This window comes from Odontesthes bonariensis, chromosome 11 (assembly GCF_027942865.1).
Source record: "Odontesthes bonariensis isolate fOdoBon6 chromosome 11, fOdoBon6.hap1, whole genome shotgun sequence".
NCBI lineage: Eukaryota > Metazoa > Chordata > Actinopteri > Atheriniformes > Atherinopsidae > Odontesthes > Odontesthes bonariensis.
In genome coordinates this window covers 17,924,434-17,944,678 of record NC_134516.1, presented here as the reverse complement: position 1 = coordinate 17,944,678, position 20,245 = coordinate 17,924,434, and the positions used below count along the sequence as shown (strand labels likewise).

General features: G+C 44.8%; 2 protein-coding genes across 8 annotated transcripts in view; one reads left to right on the top strand and one right to left on the bottom strand.

Annotated features, from left to right (window-relative positions):
- The window catches only part of stradb (STE20 related adaptor beta), a 12,722-nt gene extending 10,304 nt beyond the window's left edge, over positions 1-2,418 (bottom strand). Inside the window, exons 1-3 of one of the 5 annotated variants that reach the window (XM_075477812.1) lie at positions 2,193-2,418; positions 360-460; positions 148-224 (exon numbers count right to left, since the gene is read on the bottom strand). In XM_075477812.1, coding sequence (XP_075333927.1) covers positions 148-159 — 12 coding nt within the window. In that variant the 5' untranslated portion in view covers positions 160-224; positions 360-460; positions 2,193-2,418. Of the gene's footprint in view, positions 1-147; positions 228-359; positions 461-855; positions 1,109-2,192 lie in introns of those variants that run through there. The other 4 variants (XM_075477811.1, XM_075477813.1, XM_075477814.1 and 1 more) reach the window with 4 other exon arrangements.
- Positions 1,123-20,245, top strand: trak2 (trafficking protein, kinesin binding 2). 3 transcript variants are annotated; one of them, XM_075477806.1, is made up of 17 exons: positions 1,123-1,224; positions 3,953-4,138; positions 5,877-6,068; positions 8,726-8,785; positions 9,302-9,378; positions 9,459-9,575; positions 10,813-11,031; positions 11,143-11,221; positions 11,302-11,432; positions 11,517-11,591; positions 13,052-13,189; positions 13,643-13,722; positions 13,798-13,938; positions 16,433-16,731; positions 18,455-18,904; positions 18,990-19,089; positions 19,201-20,245. In XM_075477806.1, the coding sequence occupies exons 2-17, from the start codon at positions 4,084-4,086 to the stop codon at positions 19,988-19,990; spliced, it is 3,003 nt and encodes a 1,000-aa protein (XP_075333921.1). In that variant the 5' UTR covers positions 1,123-1,224; positions 3,953-4,083; the 3' UTR covers positions 19,991-20,245. The 3 variants fall into 3 exon arrangements, with proteins under 3 accessions (XP_075333921.1, XP_075333922.1, XP_075333923.1); XM_075477807.1 differs by lacking the exon at positions 8,726-8,785; XM_075477808.1 differs by lacking the exons at positions 1,123-1,224; positions 3,953-4,138; positions 5,877-6,068 and adding an exon at positions 6,418-6,529.

Here is a 20,245-nt window from a genome sequence, read left to right as displayed (position 1 = left end):
TCTGGAAACTCCTAATCTTTAAAAGTGACTGAATTTCTTATATACCACCACCACCAGTATCACCCAAATCATGACTACACATCTACAAAATCACAGTTAAACTACATGTAGGCATGAAGAAAAATCCATACAGTATGATATTCTTACCAAGAAAGACATGGAGTCCTTTTGGCGATGGTAAAATCACAGACTTTTGCATTCATCCGCTCACAGGCTGCAGGAGACTGATCGCGATGAGGGGAGACAGCAGGATGAAGCGCAGCAGTGAAATATGAGACACACTCAGAATCCCCAACTAGACAAGTAAGCAGCCAGCATCCACCCAGCCTCAGCCATGCATCCATCCGTCTGCAGCTTACCTGGCTGCTTGGAGCTCTGAAGAAACTAAATTCACCAGCGGTGCTTCTCCGTTCAGGCGAGTCGGTGATGGTGACATCAGGTGGGGGAATGAGGGTTATTCCTGGAAAACAGAAGGCAAGATGAGCAGCATATAAAATGTAATAAAGAATGATAAATGTAAAAAAGAATGAGAATATTAATAAAGCAATACAATTACCCACTTCAAGGTTAGATTAACTGCGGCCATTTTTGTTAAACCAAAAGGGATGTAAGGCTATTACTCAAACATACCGTTAATATAGTGAAATAATATGGAAACAGACAGACTGTTATGTCTAATTGTGCTTAAAATCATGAGTCAATTAAAGAAAGATAATAAAGTGTATCTCGTTTGGTAGCTACGGTTACATTTGTAAATACATTTGTTCTGAGTCAACGTTAGCTAAGGTAAAAGCAGTCTTTTGTCCTCTAAATTAATTTAAAGTGTACAAAATGTAACGAAAAGAGGCTTCCTACCTTCTCCTGTCAACAGCGCTTCGACGTAAACAAGTTAAAAATACAAAGGGAAGCTTGGTACCCCAAAGGGCGAATCGTTCGTGCAGTTAATGTTCCGTTTGCCCTTTAAAAGAATGTGCGGACCGTGCAAAATGTTAATGAAATTAAGCAGCCGTATTTTCTAAGTAACACGAAGCGTAAATGTACTCTTTTGCGAGGACTTTTAATTTGACACAGATAACTGTCGCCTAAAAAAGACGACAGCGTCGGCCTAACCGTCGCTTTCTGATGACGCGGCAGCTCCCTCCTTCCCTTCCTCTCCATTGTTTGTGATTCTGGTGAAGAGATTGACAGGCGCCGCATGTATCGTTGGAATAATACGAACATTGGGTAAGCTTTGGGATAAGCAGACATCTTTTTAAAATTTCTGTTTGGCCGTAACTCTAACAACAAGAGGGATGTTGTCGGTTGGAGCGCGCGAGGGAATCGCTAGCCAATGCAGTTCGACCTCACGAGAGGAAAACGTTAAAACCCAGTGCGGTCCGTTAATTTAACGGTTAGTATAACGGCATTAAAACGTAGACGAACGCGTAATTTCTATTACTTTAAATTGAAGATTGACAAGATATTTTTGAAGCATTAATAGCTTAGCAGGTTTATCGGGGCAGTATAACGACATTAGCAGTCCTAATAAATATTTTCTAGTAACTTAAGCTAGCCTTATGTGTTTAAATTGCATAATGTTCTAGCTAACTAACTGTCTCCTGTTGATCCATATAGTTACCTTTAAGTAAGTAAAATTAAGGTATAGTCATAACAACAAATTTAAAATTAAATTAGCTTTGTATCTCATGATCTAACAATAAATTCGGCCCGGAAACCCATCTATCAAAGCGTCAACCGATGTTGTTATTCACACTACTGTAAATGAACTAATCGTAAGTGAGTTACACTCATGTGAAAGGGTTGGATTGCCTCCAAATAGCTGCTTCATTTGTGTGTAGAAGGTGTGCCGAATTTTAGAGTAACTTGTGTGGATTACTCAAGACGTTTGAGATAATGAGTAATTGTCTGTATGTTTGTTTTCAGAGCGCTTTGCATATCAGTGAGGTTTTTTCTAGCTGAGCTTCGCTCCTTCAGCAGCTGAGTGGCGTCACATCTGATTTTGTAGAAATGGTGTGATTCCTTTGACAGGGTAAAGGTTACAGCCCCTTATGCTGTCAGTGTCACGTGCTGCTTCCCATGCCCTCAATCCCTCGTGCCCAGTCCAGTTTGTCAAATTTAGGATGGACTCAGTTCTGATGTTGTGTTGAAGAAGCAATGAGAAGGCTAGAAAAGATGTATGATTAATATCTCACCAAGTTATGTCATTGTTTTCACCTCCGTTTTAAGTATTCCATTGTGTCCTGTTGTTCTCCACTGCGTTGGTTGTAGGTCAGTCGAGTCGCGCATCAGCTGAATAGAGATTAAAGGAGGAGATGTGAAGCCTGTGAAAAGCTGATGCAAGCAGACAGTCCCTTTGGGACAGCTGTGGCAGTCTGGTGCTGCTGTGCTGTTTGTGCCAGAGTCATTTTGAAGGTTACCCTTATGCTGCTGTGGGTTTTTATGTCTTTGTAATGCTGCCAGTATCCAGGGAGGGCTCCCAGACGGGGATTACACTGTTTTCTTTTGGGCCGGATCAATAAAACACAAACCACAAATTCCCATAGAATATCTGTGTTTTTGATTTTAAGCTGTCGAAGGGCTATTGTGGTCCTCTCGCTCTGTGACAGTCTCACTCATGAGATGACTCACAGGCATGTGGACAAGATCATCTGGAGCATTTTACAACAATCCCTCCATCAGTCAGTCAGCACTGGTGCCATCACAGCATATACAGACTGTAGAGGCTGCGTGCATAGCATCTCCCTTAATCTCCTTTATGAAGCAAACTGTCTCAGCTTCACTGTTATATAAGCAGAGGATGTTACCCAAGGACTCTGCCTTTCCAGTGTTGTGTTTTCTGCTATTCATGAACTCAGAGAAGCAGATGATAAAGGGGTTATTTTTAGTAGGTTATACACCGCTCTATGAACCTCTCCTTAAATGTCTTCTGTTGCTCTGCTGGGAGCTCGTCTGCATCAAGCACCCAGGTGATGTCATTGGGATGATGCAGTTTTGGTTATCTCAGATTTGATTGTGCCACAAGTTTCCCAGTCAAACTGTGTTATCTTTGGTGTTTTTTATTGATGAAATGGGAACAAATGATGTGTCTCTGTGACAGGCTGCTGGGAACAAAGTGCCTAAAGATCCAGTTTAAAATGGCTTCTTTGCTAAGTTGTCTGTTCTGTGTGGACACAACACTGGTTCTTCCCTTAAGTTTGGAGCCTTTTTCCTGCCTGAATGATTCACAGGTCAGAGTTAGAACACATTCCTCTGAAAACGGAACTAAAAAAACTAGTGAAAAAGAAGCTAATGTCTGAAAAATAACTTTGAAAGACCTTCAGAAAGTCTTTAAATGCAGGATTGAACCAAATGTCCAAGGCTCAAATCTTTCCTTTCACCTCACCAGTTTTCCTCTGGGAGCTCATCCCTTTAAGGCAGCACATCCTGTCTCATTCCTCCAGCCATCCCTTTAAGGCGTCAGCGTCTCCGCAGAGAGATTAGGAAACAGGATGTGGGAGGGCTCTGTCTCACCCCTCAGACCTCCCTAAAAACTATGTGTGACATGAGAAGCAAGGAAAATGCATCAGTTACATCTGCCGGCCAGTTTTCTGCTACTTTCCTCGTGCAAATTGTCTTTAAATTAACTGTTAATCTAGCTCAGAAAAGTGGAAATGAGTCAAAAGGTTTGAAGACTTACTTCCATAGTCTTTAAATATGTCAAATACTGGTGAAGATATGAAATAATTAATGATCAACGTGTCCAGCAGCGAACACTGTAGGACCACAGAAAGAATGCTGGAGAGCCGGAGAGGGAAACGATCAGCAGTGTGGAGTCAGAGGAGCTCCAGTTTGGAGATTAACCGCACACCCTTACTGCCCCTAATCTGGATTATAAACAGCAGCAGCATCATCAACACGAACGCAGCCTCACTCCTGGCTCTGTGACGGACGGCTGTTGTTTCCTCTGTTGCAGGTAAAGGTGTGTGTGGGCACCACCCGTCGGCGCCGGAGCAGGATGTGACGCCACGGCGATAGCAGCCGCTTTCCTCTGTCCAGTACTGTGTTTCTGCGGGTGGGGAGCCCCCCCCACTCCGGGGACAGGACATGTTTGAAGTGAAACCCCGGCCTGTGGAGAAGAAGGAGTCCAGCACAGAGACAGGTGAGGTGCTGGAGGATGCTGCCATTATGTGAGCAGAATAACAACGCTGTATAAATATCTGTTGTACGGCAGCTGTTGGCTCTGTGTACAGTTTCAGATGCTTCTCTGTCGGCGTCAGGATTCCCCCACATACAGTATGTCGTGTCTTCAGGCCTGATGCTATTGTTAGCGCCATCTGCCCCAGTAAACCACATATTTACTCAAGTGGAAGGACATTTGCTTGAAGAGAACACGCTCATTCAGATGCTTCCTCAGCCTCTCACTGCAGCTGCACACTTTTACCAAAATAAACCCATTTCTTATTTATGGACAGTAGAAATAAAGATGTTTACGTATTTACAGCTCGCTTCCTCTTCCTGTGAGCTGTATGGAAAAAGGGGATTTTTGGCATGAAGTTCTGCCGTGATCCCACTTCACAGTCAGTAGGATTTAAAACCAACTAATGATCCTCCCTTTCTAAGCATGTAAGGCGGCCCTACGGTAGCTTTTAAAATAGTTGAGACGGCCAGGCGGCGCGTTTCTGTCTCCAGATAAAGCCACATGCAGCTATAGGTCGACTCAGACATTAAATTGGACCGCTGTCTTTGTCCCAGTATCCACACATGTGAGTGGAATTTATTTCTTTGACCCAAATATTCTCAACTCTGCTACAATAGATGGCGAAATGCCCTCTTTTAGCTTGTAATTATTGTCTTTTTTCCAGGTGACCAGTTGCATCACAAACAAAAGGAACTGAAACAGTTTAGCGGGTGCTCTGTTGTTACCAGCTTCTTCTGTTACTTCTGCAGGACTAATGCAGCTCCTAGCAGCATCATCTGGGTGCGTTAGGCCAAGAATACACTTGCCTATGCATCATAATGATGGTTTTGTGTTTGTTTGGAACATAGCTTGTCCACGACCTCAGAAATTAACGTTACACGTTTGTAAGCTGCAATATGCAGGTTAAAAACCGGCCAAATTGGACCAAACGTTTCGTTTTTCTGCTCTTAAGACAAACCGAATACTAACCTCCTCCATTGTTGACCATCTTTATTGTTTATATTTTGTAAATCTGGCAGCTCTTTCTGGTCTGACGTGTCCCTTCGTGGAATCCCCTGGTAACAAGCATAGTGCACAGGCGAGCATAAACACAGTTATCAGAGCCTGTTGGCCGACATAAATGCTAAAGTATGTTCCTGGACTCCGATATTCAGATTGATTCTGTACAATTCCAGTTGGGCTGATATATTTACATATATCTCAGTGTTTGCTTCATCTGCTCTGGGCTTCTTTTGCCCCACAGTGGTGCAGCACGGTGAGGAAGGCGACCGCTGCCTTTCTTTGGACATAAATCGCTTGTTTTAAGTCAAAGAAAACACAATAATTCTTATTTTTATTCACAAAAGTCGCTGGCTGGAAGCTAAACGGCTGCTTTAAGTGAGCGCTGCTGCATTGTGCCCTCGGGCTGCCCGCCGCTTCCCACTTTTGTTCTTGAAATAAACGGCCGTGTAAGAAACTCAAGGCTTTTTCAGGCAGATAAGTCGAGGTGTTAATTACTTGGCTGGCGGATGAGCGGTTTTCTCTTGCTTTTACTCTTTATGCCAAGTATTAGCTTTATTTTAGCATAAAGACTTCTTTTTTTGTGTAACTTGCAGTGTGCACCATGCTTGCAGAATACCTCGTTTTAAAAAAAGGGAAATAATTTACAGTAGCTGAGAGTAATCCTTACACCCTGAACGTGTGCCTGTCTGACCTCCAGATGAGGGGCTGGGCAGCAGCGGGAGGCATTACTGCTCCGGCTCACTGGGCTCCGGGTCGGCCGGTTCAGGCTCCATGTACCTGTCAGACAGCCAGGACTGGGTGGTTTCTCCCAGCTGCTCTCCAGACGAAGGCCCCGGCCAGCAGAACGCCATCTCCCCCATGCTGGCCGAAGAGACTCTGCGCTACATGAGTAAGTTGAACACTCGATATGAAACTACGTCAAATATACAGACGGCCAAATAACTTCTCTGCCTGCTTTCTTCTGATTGGATTAGCCTGTGCTGACATCAGTCAGCAGATGGTGTCTTTTTATAGTCGTTTTATACTGCTAACGTCCTGTTTATTTAAAATCACTGGGGTTTACTGTTGACATTATGTAGCACAGGGTCCATCTTTGTTGTGCTCAACTCTGACTCGGTGTGATAGAGAAAGGAATCCAGTGATCATGCCAGAGTTAACTGCAGCTGAGTTCAAAGCCAGAGCCAGGACGGGAGTCACGAGACGGGCGATAACGAGGGTGAACGGGGGGGGGGGTGCAGGGTGCAGGGTGGACGGACTGAGGATGAAGGCAGGACAGCAGAGAGAAGACACAGACCATGCCGGTTTTAAACATCCACGATGAGGAGGTGTTCGATAACTGTGCTGTGGAAGGTGAGCACAGGAGCTCTGAGTGTGTTTGTGAGACGGAGACGGGAGCCGGTGTGTTTCTAAGAAGCAACTCGAGCCGGGTTGGCAAGGTCAGACTGAACGTGAGGGAAGTGGAAGCTGGCATTTCTTGCATTTTGTTTACATCCAAACAAGTTGTGGTATGCAGGAACAATGCTAACCAGGGAGGCGGCTTCCTGTTTCTCACATACATGCAACAGCTGCTGCACAGCTTTGGTTTGTGGATTTGACCTTTTTTTTTTTTTTGTGTTCAGTCTGTCTGCTCAGACACACAAAAAGTTGAAACCAAAACGCAGATCTGAGCTGGATTAAGTGCTGTGAAGTGTTGCTTTTGGGAGAAATGAGGCAGTTTAATGTAGTCCCAGCTTCATGTCACTGCTCGCTCTACGTGTGCACTGTAAAAACGACACTTCCTATTAATAGCGCTCCGCCTGGCACGTTAAACAGGCGCATGGAGAGATGTGTGAGAACACTTTGTGTTTCACACTTCGCTTTTTTATTTGAATCATCTCCTGTGTTTCAGACGTCCCATTTTTGTGTTATCACAGCAGAAGCAGCTGCTGTTAATGTTGTTAACACCAGACCAGGAGTGTGCTCAGATGTGTGTCAAAAAGTAAAAGATTTTCATCCTGGGAGGACGAACGAGAAGCCGCAGAGAACGTGCCAGCAGCACCAGCAAAATATGGCGATTTGTCTTCCATCCGCCACCTAAACTGCCCTCTTTTAGCATTTTTAGCTAATATTTGATGTTCAAGTTTTGTTTTTCAGCCACTCTTTGTACTATATATTTCCTTTAGTGCAGTTTTTAATTGGCTGCAACAGTAGATCAAATATGTTAACGTAAAAAAAAAAGGAAACGTTATGTTGTTCTGATCAAAACTGGACTTTTAAAATGCACGTAAACATGCTCGTCTAACCAAAAGCGTGAAAACACACCCAGATAATGTGGTTTTGGATCCGTCCGTCAGTAACTCGGTTCCCCTCTTGGATAAGGACAGTGGTTCAGTTATATAGTCAGACTGAACTCTATCCGTAGCTCGGTTCAGCTGTGTATGTAACTGTGCTCAGTGCTGCACCTGCTGTTTATGGTGCCAAAGGTGATTCTACAGAAGTAACCCATTGACCGTTGTACCGTGTGTAGTTAGTAATCAGTAGAAAAGTCACCGACTAGTTTTATAACATGCTGGACTTGCAGTTATGCAGTTTATTGTGGCCAGAGATCAGTCAGATGTCTCAGTGAGTGGACTGTGTGACTTTATATGAAATAAAATGATCAGACCAGACGATGGATATACAAAAGCTGCACAATGACGGCACGCTCCACCTGAGAGGTTCGGTGTTTGTTTGTGTGTGAGTGTGTGAGCAGGAACATGAGACTGGAGATAGTCGAGGTTATTTTTACTGGAGGAGACTGAGGTCACTGTGTGCCTCAGATTACTGGACCGGCGCTCTCGTCTGTTTCAGCTGCAGATGCATGGGCTTGTTGTTTTTAATCCCTGTTTAAATGTAGATTGTTTGATTTCCCCACTCTGGTGGAATAAAGGATGGGACAGAGAAAGTGAGCAGGTGAAATGGGTCAGTCCGTCTGGGTCTGTCTTACCACAGTACTCTGACTGCACTTGGTGTTCCCTTTTCTATATTACTGTAAATTGAAAAAGTCTAGGCATATTTGGCTTTTTTTCTCATTATTTTCTATGATTTTAATGATAATAAATTGATTTAAAGAACAGTCCTGAGCAGATTGGCTGTTGAAAAGAATAGTTTCAGCCTTGATTTTCTGCTTCTAAAAACAGTTTCAGTTTCCTTTAATGAAAGCTGAGCTGCAGGTAAATGAGTAGGTGTTCCAGGTGAATGTTTATATAATAGTGTTACTCCTCTGGTATGGCTGAGTTTGAAGGCTTCTCAGTGATTGGAGCTGCCACTTCTCTTTAAACAGGTGGAAGTGGAAGCTGTGCGGCGCTGGTGCCACCCGCTCAGGTGCTCAAATCAGACTAATGAGTAGATCCTCAGTGTCAAAAAAACTAATGTTTTTACATGAAGCTGATTTATCGAAGCTTCAGCTTCTACTCTTTGCCATTTTCCTTTTTTTTTCCTCCTTTCTGTCCAGTTGGTCTTTAAAACAATCTCACTGCTTCTCCACCTTTTGAACTTCCCCTTCTTCTCTCCTTTCTCTCTCACTAGCATATCTTGCTTTGGAGCCCTCCTCTTATTCCCACCCTGGCTCTCAGAGCCTCTCCAAAGGTATCTTTCTCTCCCTACCTGCGTGCTCTCCTCTGCCACTCTCTTATTTAGCAGCAGTGTTGGAGAGGGGCTTCGGTTTTCTGTGCGCACCCAACTGCCACAGACCGGGAGCGCCTCTCTGCTTTTTATAGATGTGCATAGTTTAACTTTAACAGCTTGTAGGACACTAGTTATTGTGGTTATTGTGTTGATACAAAGCTAGCAATGCTCTCATTCAGACCACTAGCAACCACGCTGCCACGTTGTGGACCTCAAAAATACAATTTAACCCCACAAATCAATAAATGGCTGCAGATAATTGGACAATTAATGGATGGCCCACAACCTGGGGGTCATGTTGGCTGTGGTCACAACATTTTATCAGCTAGTGCGTAAACCCAGCATGCTTTGCCAAGTGTCCATTAGCATGGAGTGATGGTGGGGCTTTGTGTGGAGTTGTTAGGGTGCACATCCTGCATGCACGTGCCATACATAACACACACCAGGCCTTAAAGTGAGATTATTCCCTCTGCTCAGTCCTCAGCTCTGATCGTGTGGAGCAGATGACCAAGACCTACAATGACATCGAGGTGGTCACGCACCTCCTGGCTGAGGTAGGTGCACACTCAGCTGCAGAGTTTGTTTTCTTCCTGAAGAAGGCGCCTGTTTGACTCTGGCTGCTCTGATTGGACAGCGAGACAGAGACTTGGAGCTGGCGGCTCGCATCGGTCAGTCGCTCCTGCAGAGAAACCACCTGCTGCAGGAACGCAACGACGCCTTGGAGGAACAGCTGGCGCAGGCTGTGGACCAGGTAGGTCATTTCCAGATGTATCACTTTTCCTTAAAAACTAGAGCTGAAGATGTGGCTTTGGCTGAAAATCAAAGGCACTTTAGTTTTATAACCGATCCTCAAACACACGGAAAGCCAAGAAACGAGGTTTGTTTGACATCTGTACATGTTAATTGTTTCCCAATAAGATCTTGAGCGATTTCATGGATCCATTCTTCTTTAAGGAGGCAGAGATTTAGGGTTACATCTCTGCATTTTAGGGCATGAATAAAGTTGTTACATGGAAACTAAACTTTATCTGAAATGTAAATCTGTTGCAAAGAACAGAGTTTTTCAGAAAGGTCTATCACGAAACGAAAAGTGTTTTTAAACTACAGTGAAAACACTCTGATATATGAGAATGTATGATGCTAAAACAATGAACTTGCTGGGAAAATTATATTTAATCTTAATATAAGGTTTAAGAAAATCCAGATTAATGCCTTTTTTTCTTTTTTTTGCCAAGTCAGCAGTTCAAACAACAAAATCTTCTGTAAGTTTCCTGCTCATCGACAGTAAGATGGTGTAAAAACGTTATTAAGAACATTTTAATATGAAGTATGAAGCAGTGACGTTACTGATGTACAAAGTGGGAATGACATCACACACAAGTTGACCGGGTTGAACTTTTATTAGCATCACGTGTTCATAGCTGGATGCTACGCTGCACACAATCATCTTAGTAACATTTTCACTGAATGGCACTGTTTAATAGTTCTGTGTGTGACTGATTTCATGAGACGCATCTTACAGAAGTGTTCAGTACCGCGGTGATAGACCTCTTTAGGCACAGAGCGGCCATGTTGGATTTTGAGGTCGAGCTGGGGAGGTTAGTCTGACTTTTTGAGTCAGAAATATGACTTCAGTGGCACTTTTGTTGACTTTTTACAACTGGGAACTTGGAAATACAGATTTCTGAGTTCAAATGGAATGCACCATAACAATAAATACATTTTTTGCCTTTTTGAATTTGGACAAAAACTTCATGCTTTAAGTGTTATTGTCAAAGCTTCACCAGTAAATTCAACCGGTTGCAGTGGAGGAGTAGAAATATTTTCCAGTGTTTCCCGTGTACATAAACAATATGTTCATCTGTTTTACACGTTAAAGATGGCGTTTTCTGTTGGAAGAGTTGTGAAATATTTTGTTTGTTTGGCTGAACTCTAGTATGCCAGATGGTAACATCTTTCTTCCTTCCGACCCGACCCCCGCGGGGCAGGTTCACCAGCTGCAGCATGAGCTCAGTAAGAAGGACGAGCTGCTGCGTATGGTGGCCAGCGCCTCGGAGGAGAGCGAGACCGACTCCAGCGTGTCCACCCCCCAGCGCCAACCCCAGCTGCCGGGGGGAACCTCGGCCGCCGCCGCACTGGTTCAGCTGGAGTCTCTGCAGAACAAGCTGCAGGACCTGGAGGAGGAGAACCTGACGCTGAGGTCTGAGGTACGGCGATCTCCGGGCCGGGTTTAAGAAGTGAAACTGGAAACTTTCGGGCAGATTAAAGCGCTGAAAGTTCTGGTTTGTGAAGACGTTTGTTGTGTTTTCGCTCTCCAGGCGTCTCAGCTGAAGAGAGACACGATGACGTACGAGGAGCAGGAGCAGCAGCTTGTGAGCGACTGTGTCAAGGAGCTCCGTGAGTCAGACGCACACACACAAAAGGACGAGTTACAGGTTGGGGAATCGAGCTTTAACTCACCTCCCAATCTGCTTCAGGTGAGTCCAACAGCCAGATGGTGTCTCTGACAGACGAGCTGTCTCATAAGAACGAGGAGCTGCTCAGGCACCAGGAGGAAATCGCTCAGCTGCTCTCCCAGATAGTGGAGCTGCAGCACAGAGTGAAGGAGGTGAGTCAGGTGACCGGACTGCTGTTACTGATCACGTGCTGTGACCAGCTGTGTTAAATCTCCCGCTGGGTCCTTTCTCTGCAGCTGGCTCTGGAGAAAGAGGAGCTGAGGATCCACCTGCAGGCGTCCAAAGATGCTCAGAGGCAGCTCACAGCAGAGGTACTGGGTAGCTTTTAAAAAAGGACCATTCCGCTGCTTTTCTTACATTGTGGCAGAGATGGGACCAAGTCACACATGTGCAAGTCTCAAGTAAGTCCCAAGTAATTTTTTCTTGGGCAAGTCAAGTCACCTTATTATTGCAATTTTACCTGCAGAATCTGATCTTATAGGTGGGGTAGGGGATCTTTTTCTGGAACATTTTTTTTACATATTGCTTGAAATACTCTTCACACCCCCATTGCAACCAATTAATTAAAAGTTTTGACACAAATATGAAAAGTTTTAGTGGCCTCTAGAACGTACAATCTAGGAAAAACACTATCCAATCATTGTGAACGGACCGTTCACAATGATTGGATTCTGATGCCGTCTATCAAACTGCAATCTGCTCCTCCCTCCCCCTGTGCGCGTACCCTGCTCCGTGAACGAATTACTCGTCCAGAAGCTTGGCAGGAAGCTAAACTAGAGCCAGCTTGGCTAGCACCTAGCATTATTAAACGTATAGTTAGCATACACTAAATACGGCAACGATCGATGCTTGCTGTCAGAACAGCGCTCGTGCACCTTCGTGCTCGTGCGCGTTCATGTACTCTAGAGGCGTGCCTTCGGGGGGAAAGTGAAGAAAAGGGTTGGGACTTTTTACCTGTGTATTTTCAAAATGCAGCTTCGTTGGACTCAAAATCCAGGATCTCCTACCCTACCTTTAATAAAGTGAAAAGACAAGATATAAGTAACTGTCAGTAAACATCATTGGCCAATGTGTCCAACCTGTCCACCCCGTAACATATCAAGCTAACGTTAGCTAACTACCGACTAGGCTAACAGGATAATATTAGCTAATTTGACAAGCACTTACTGCTCTTACTGGTTCGAAGTTGTCGTCTGGCTGTCCGAGATGTTGATGCCACATGTGTCTTGCACTGTGCTGTTCGTCTTTTGTCGTAAAAATGGTAATTACGAAACCCTCCCGCTGACATGTTGCTGCATATCTGATATGAGAGGGCGGGTCTCTCCAATAAACACTTAAGGTATGTAGAGAGGGCATGACTGATTGACAGGGTAGGGATCCAATCATGACGCCATTCTCAGCCTGCGCTCCTACCGGGTAATCGATATTAGTTTTTAAATTAATTTATTAATTTTATATTCAAACTGTAAACATGAACTGAATAACACTCAAGTCATTCAAGTCATCGTGTCTAAAGTCAAGTCAAGTGCCGAGTCTTTAACTTCAAAGTCCAAGTCGAGTCTCAAGTCTTTTGTTTTTTGTCAAGTCAAGTCACAAGTCATCAAAACAGCGACTCGATTTGACTTGAGTCCAAGTCACAGTGAGTCGAGTCCCCATCTCTGCGTTGTGGTGCTCACAGAGGCTCTCGTATCCCATCTATGAAGGTTACCTGTGTTAATGTGTGTGTGTTTATGTGTTTACGTGTGTGTGATTGTGTGTGTGTTTGCTGCAGCTGAACGAGCTGGCAGAGAGGAACATGGAGTGTGAAGAAATGCTCCACGAGTCACAGGAAGAGATCAAAGAGCTCCGCAGTAAAAACAGTCCGTCTGCCGGGATGCGACGGCACCTCTCTTACAGCCTCTGCCCCATGGTGAGAAATCCCCCCCCACGTGAAACAAAGATTCAGATAGGAGAGATGATGACGTGTTGAAGTTGTTCTTGTGTGTGTGTACTTGTTTTTGTTACCTTGGAGGGTCCTGGGACAGGAAGCCCACCAACAAAGTGGGGCCCTGTGTCTTCGTGGGGCCCAAAATCCTGGACCCCACATTGGAAACCACTTTAAAGCAGCTTGGGATGCTCTCCCAACTTGCCTCATGCATTTTTTTTAACTTGGCCCATTTGGTAGCGAAAAACTAACACGTAAAATAAAGTTTCAAATTGTGTTTATTGAAAGTGATTTTTAATGTCAAGATTTTTTTTGGAACTTGCCTGATTTTATTTTTTTTTCATAGTTCTAGGATCACTAGAAAGGGTGGACCCCACAACTCACTAAACTCATTTCGGTCCTGCAGTGGGAGGTTAACAAGGATGTGTGTGTGTGCAGGATTCCTTGGCTGCAGAGATCGAGGGCACCATGAGGAGGGAGCTGAGTGTAGACGAGGAGACTGCCTTTGAGGACCAAAGGTCAGAAACCCACATGCAGCCTTTAGTTCAGCCTGTCGGTTCTGCTCTCTGACATCCGACCTCGTCTTCCTGCAGAGTTTCCCAGAAGCGGGTCTTCCAGACGGTTCGCTCCATCAACGCCTCGGCACCCCGCTCCGCTCCGGCCACCCCCCCCATCCCTGGCTCTGGTCAGAGCGCTCTGGTGATGACGGCCCAGCCCTTCCAGTCTGCTCGGGGGTAAAAGAAAAGCCGCTTTCATGGCTTTTGCTCTGAATTTAGGATGAAACTGGTTTCAGATCACACTGAACTTAGGATGAAACGGGTTTCAGATCACACTGAACTTAGGATGAAACGGGTTTCAGATCACACTGAACTTAGGATGAAACTGCTTTCAGATCACACTGAACTTAGAATGAAACGAGTTTCAGATCACACTGAACTTAGGATGAAACTGCTTTCAGATCACACTGAACTTAGGATGAAACTGGTTTCAGATCACACTGAATTTATAATGAAACTGGTTTCAGATCACACTGAATTTAGGATGAAACTGGTTTCAGATCACACTGAATTTAGGATGAAACTGGTTTCAGATCACACTGAACTTAGGATGAAACTGGTTTCAGATCACACTGAACTTAAGATGAAACTGGTTTCAGATCACACTGAACTTAGGATGAAACTGGTTTCAGATCACACTGAACTTAAGATGAAACTGGTTTCAGATCACACTGAACTTAGGATGAAACTGGTTTCAGATCACACTGAACTTAAGATGAAACTGGTTTCAGATCACACTGAACTTAGGATGAAACTGGTTTCAGATCACACTGAATTTAGGATGAAACTGGTTTCAGATCACACTGAACTTAGGATGAAACTGCTTTCAGATTACACTGAATTTAGGATGAAACTGCTTTCAGATCACACTGAATTTAGGATGAAACTGCTTTCAGATCACACTGAATTTAGGATGAAACTGGTTTCAGATCACACTGAACTTAAGATGAAACTGGTTTCAGATCACACTGAACTTAGAATGAAACTGGTTTCAGATTACACTGAATTTAGGATGAAACTGCTTTCAGATCACACTGAACTTAGGATGAAACTGGTTTCAGATCACACTGAATTTAGGATGAAACTGGTTTCAGATCACACTGAATTTAGGATGAAACTGGTTTCAGATCACACTGAACTTAGGATGAAACTGGTTTCAGATCACACTGAACTTAAGATGAAACTGGTTTCAGATCACACTGAACTTAGGATGAAACTGGTTTCAGATCACACTGAATTTAGGATGAAACTGGTTTCAGATCACACTGAACTTAGGATGAAACTGCTTTCAGATTACACTGAATTTAGGATGAAACTGCTTTCAGATCACACTGAATTTAGGATGAAACTGCTTTCAGATCACACTGAATTTAGGATGAAACTGGTTTCAGATCACACTGAACTTAAGATGAAACTGGTTTCAGATCACACTGAACTTAGAATGAAACTGGTTTCAGATTACACTGAATTTAGGATGAAACTGCTTTCAGATCACACTGAACTTAGGATGAAACTGGTTTCAGATCACACTGAACTTAAGATGAAACTGGTCTCAGATCACACTGAATTTAGGATGAAACTGGTTTCAGATCACTCTGAACTTAGGATGAAACTGGTCTCAGATCACACTGAATTTAGGATGAAACTGGTTTCAGATCACACTAAACTTAAGATGAAACTGGTTTCAGATCACTCTGAACTTATGGTGAAACTGGTTTCAGATCACACTGAACTTATAATGAAACTGGTTTCAGATCACACTGAACTTAGGATGAAACTGGTTTCAGATCACACTGAATTTAGGATGAAACTGGTTTCAGATCACACTGAACTTAAGATGAAACTGGTTTCAGATCACACTGAATTTAGGATGAAACTGGTTTCAGATCACACTGAACTTAGGATGAAACTGGTTTCAGATCACTCTGAACTTAGGATGAAACTGGTTTCAGATCACACTGAATTTAGGATGAAACTGGTTTCAGATCACACTGAACTTAAGATGAAACTGGTCTCAGATCACACTGAATTTAGGATGAAACTGGTTTCAGATCACTCTGAACTTAGGATGAAACTGGTTTCAGATCACTCTGAACTTAGGATGAAACTGGTTTCAGATCACACTGAACTTAAGATGAAACTGGTCTCAGATCACACTGAATTTAGGATGAAACTGGTTTCAGATCACTCTGAACTTAGGATGAAACTGCTTTCAGATCACACTGAACTTAAGATGAAACTGGTTTCAGATCACACTGAATTTAGGATGAAACTGGTTTCAGATCACACTGAACTTAGGATGAAACTGGTTTCAGATCACTCTGAACTTAAGATGAAACTGGTTTCAGATCACACTGAACTTAGGATGAAACTGGTTTCAGATCACTCTGAACTTAAGATGAAACTGGTTTCAGATCACTCTGAACTTAGGGTGAAACTGGTTTCAGATCACTCTGAACTTAAGATGAAACTGGTTTCAGATCACACTGAATTTAGGATGAAACTGGTTTCAGATCACACTGAATTTAGGATGAAACTGGTTTCAGATCACACTTAATTTAGGATGAAACTGGTTTCAGATCACACTGAACTTAGGATGAAACTGGTTTCAGATCACACTGAATTTAGGATGAAACTGGTTTCAGATCACAGCGTGCCTCTGTGCTTGCAGGGAGGAGGTGCAGATGGGCCAGCCCGGCTCTCCGGGAGGAAACGACCTCACCAGAGCGCTTCACCGCCTCTCCTTGCGGCGGCAGAACTTCCTGTGCGAGCGTCAGTTCTTTCAGGCGGAGCGTGAGAAGAAGCTGCAGGCCCTGGCCGGGGCGGAGGCGGACTGGGAGGGCAGCGGCAGCAGCTCGCCGATGGGCAGCACGCTCTCCTCCTACTCCAACCTGTCGGATATCTCCTTCAGCTCCAGCATTTTCAAGACCTTCCTCCCCGAGAAGCTTCAGATCGTCAAACCAATGGAAGGTAACCATAACAGTACATTTTTGAAGTTGTTAGTTTTCAGTGATACACAGTGCCGTAACCAGCATTGAGGACACACAGGTCATGACCTCGGTATTTTCCCCGGTGTTTTTTTAATTATTTATTTTTAGTTATTTATTTATTTATTTTTAATTCAGAGAAATGTCAAATTAATATAAGATGAAATGGTCGTTCTGACTTTGATTGGTGGAAAGATCAGCATGCATTCTCATTTGTTATTCTGAAAATAAAGTCCACATAATCCCTTTATCATCACGTTATATTTTAAAACTGAGCGGAAAAATGCCCCCCGACTTTTTTTTTTTTTTTTTACGCCACCCGACATTGGAAATATGTTTATCATATTACACAGCTTCGACGCGAAAGTCAGCTAGGAAATGGAAGCAAGATGAAGAAATCTACTAAACAAACTAAACTCAGCTTTGGAAAGCCAACTGGCCAGGGGAAAAGAAAGAGAGAAGGAGGTGTGTTCATTTCGCCAATCGCCAGTGAGAATGACAGTTCATAATGTTCATAAGCGTTCAAAGCGCGGCTAGGAATAGGAGGATGCTAGATCATTGTCCTCAGCATTTCAAGCAACAGTCACAAAGCCCCTTGGTTAGGATTTCGTTTTCCAGTCGGCACAAACACTGCACACAAATCTCTCTCTCAATTCGATTTTCCAAAAAAAAAAGTAGTGACCTGTAATGAAATTATTGGGAGTCGTGACACGGCTTGGGCTGTTAAGCTAACTTTTTTTTTTTTTTTAATCAGGGCTTGACAGTTTTGTGCCAACTGTGGCTAGTGGTCATTCAGCCTCACTAGCAACAGTTTTGTTCAGTGCTATATGGCTTCCTACATGTAAATAAAGCAGACTAATAGAAACTGGGTCAGAAACTTATATTTTTCATTTTACTTAAAACAATTTATGATGCACACGGGGCAAAATAACAGAATGAAATACCCCGTGTACTCTCTCATATGACACAATCTTGAGGTTAGTTGTGCTGCTCATGGTGCATTATGAAGCCAAGTTTTACCAGCATTTAGCTAGTTGTCAGGCCCAGCATGATACCTATGTCTTCTCTGTGTTGAGTGAATGGATTGAATTGAGACTATACATCTAAAATACAGCCAACATCTTGTGGTCTGTTTGGCACATTCTACGATGTTAATTTAGTGGGTGGATTCAACCAGTTACTTAGGTAAAATGATTGCATTTTTCCTAATGAACCATTTGGATTTTATTGCAAATGGTGTCTAAAATTTTGCACATCGGTCAGACCAATAACCCAACTCATTCATTTGACCTTTTAGTGGGTCATGCACATGCATGGTGATGGTGGTGACAATACTAATAATGATAATAATGTAATATTAATAACAATAATATTAATGGTGATGATGATATTTTAAAACAGATGACACAGGAGAGGATGAGAATGAGAGAGTTGAAGAGAGAGAGTCAGTAGAGGAAGAAAGGGGAAGAACTGAGTCTCACTCACTCACTCTACTTTTGTGATCACATTGTTATAATAAACTTGTTCACCTACATATTCACCTCCTTGATGGGCTTGTGATTTACCTCTGTTTATTCACATTTCCAAACTGTATTTTAAAAAGTCAACATATTAGGATGTTTTTTTTTGTCAAATGAGATTTGACCTCGGTATTTGAAAAATCCTGGTTACGGCCCTGGTGATACATGTTAATAATTGTTTCTCAGGCTCTCTGACGCTTCACCACTGGCAGCAGCTCGCCAAACCTCACCTGGCCACCATCCTGGACCCACACCCCGGTGTCGTGACCAAGGGTTTCCGACCTCTGGCTCAGGACGCCGTGTACCGCCTGTCTGACATGGAGGAGGACGAGGAGGACGAAGGACACAGAAGGACTGCTGTGCTTGAGAAAGGAGCAGCAGAGCAGGGGAAGGAGGTCGATGAGGAGGAGGAGGGAGGGATTACCTTCAAGGTGCGCTGTTCATCTACACCCGAGGACAGAAAGGACAGACAGACCCCCCCCACCCTGTCCCTATCACCCGGGACGCCGTCCACTTGCCCGACACCCCGTCGTGCCTCTGAGACATGTGACCAGTCGCCTCCACCCATTCCAGGAGCTCCTCCAGCAACCGTTCAGTCCCAAAGTCAGATTTCCACATCAGCAGCATCCTCATTCGGTGATTCTTTTTTTCTTTAAGTATTCATGAATCAGATGTTTTCTAATGTGAGAGTTTCTCCTGACCTGATTGGTTCTGTGTGCAGTCCTAAACCCGGGGAAGTGCCAGAGCTCCACCTTCTCCACCTACACCATCACAACCTGTCGCATCCTGCACCCGAGTGACATCACACAGGTCACCCCAAGGTGAGTCGGCTCCAGGGAAATTCAGGTTAAAGCACGAGTACAGAGTCTTTCTCCTTAGTTACGGTTGCTAACGCCCAGCTTCCCTCTCTCTAACCTTTGACCTTTCTTCAGTTCGCAGTCGTCCCTTTTGGCCCACACACCCAGCTCCATGAGGACGGGCCCCAGCACCCCGGTGACCCCCTGCAGACTGAGTCTGGGGGACTCCTTCCCCCCCCAACGTCCCTCTGTGCCTCCCAGCGGACTGACCAAGCTGGTCCTGGAGCGGGGCATTTCTGCCCACGTCTCCAGCGACAGCCCACCTTCGTTGCTGAAACCTGCCCCCCAGCAGCCCCTGCTGCGCCTCCTGCCCAGCACACCTCCTAACTCCCCCTCCCACTCGCCTGCTCCCTCCCCGGTGCCTGCGGAGTCACGCCAACACCCCACCGACAACTTCCTGGCTTCGCGTCCCGCTGAGCTTTTCCTCCAAGACGTTTACGGGCTGAATCTGGGCCGAGCCCCACATCCCGACCTGCCGAGCCCCTCCCAGGAAGCCCTGGTCCCGCCTTCTAAGCTGGGCCGCACCCGACCCGACCCGGTCAGCGTGGGTCTGGTGGAGAGGCTGCGGAGGCTGGGCTTCGCTAAGGTGCTGCACGGCGCAGATTCTGACGCCGCGGGGCCGCGCCCAGACTCCACCTTCATATCAGCGGGTGGGGGGAGCCTGTTGGACGGGCTGAGGCGAAACCAGAGCCTCCCGGCCATGATCGGAGCCCGGGCAGGTAGCAGGTCGGCCGGTAACCCCCCACCTCCTCCTCATCCCACCTCCTTAGCTATCCCCCCGCCAGCGTGGGGAAACCTTAAAGAACGACGGCGGCATCTGGTCTCCATCTCCCATCACCCCCCGAGAAGCTCAGCCAAACCCTGACGGGCGGAGTTAGGCGGGTTGGTCCAAACCCTGAACTTTGTCCCTTTCAGCCCCCCCCACCCCTCGTGTCTCTCTGCCTTTGGAGAGCAGAACCAGGGCAGAATAATCCCTCCTTTTTACCACTTCATTTTAAAGCACAACTTAACTTGACTGTTTTTAGCGACGCCGCAGCGTCTCGGTGTGTTCATGTCCGCCATGATGCTTGGCCTTAGCTTGGCCTTAGCTTGGCCTTAGTTTGGCCATAGCTTGGCCATA

Bases quoted from the DNA above. Each gene is read 5' to 3' on its own strand.
- trak2 (XM_075477806.1), top strand. From the start codon at position 4,084: ATGTTTGAAGTGAAACCCCGGCCTGTGGAGAAGAAGGAGTCCAGCACA. The intron at 13,190-13,642 runs GTGAGAAATCCC...GTGTGTGTGCAG, and splicing joins CTTACAGCCTCTGCCCCATG to GATTCCTTGGCTGCAGAGAT. The intron at 18,905-18,989 runs GTGATTCTTTTT...TTCTGTGTGCAG, and splicing joins ATCAGCAGCATCCTCATTCG to TCCTAAACCCGGGGAAGTGC.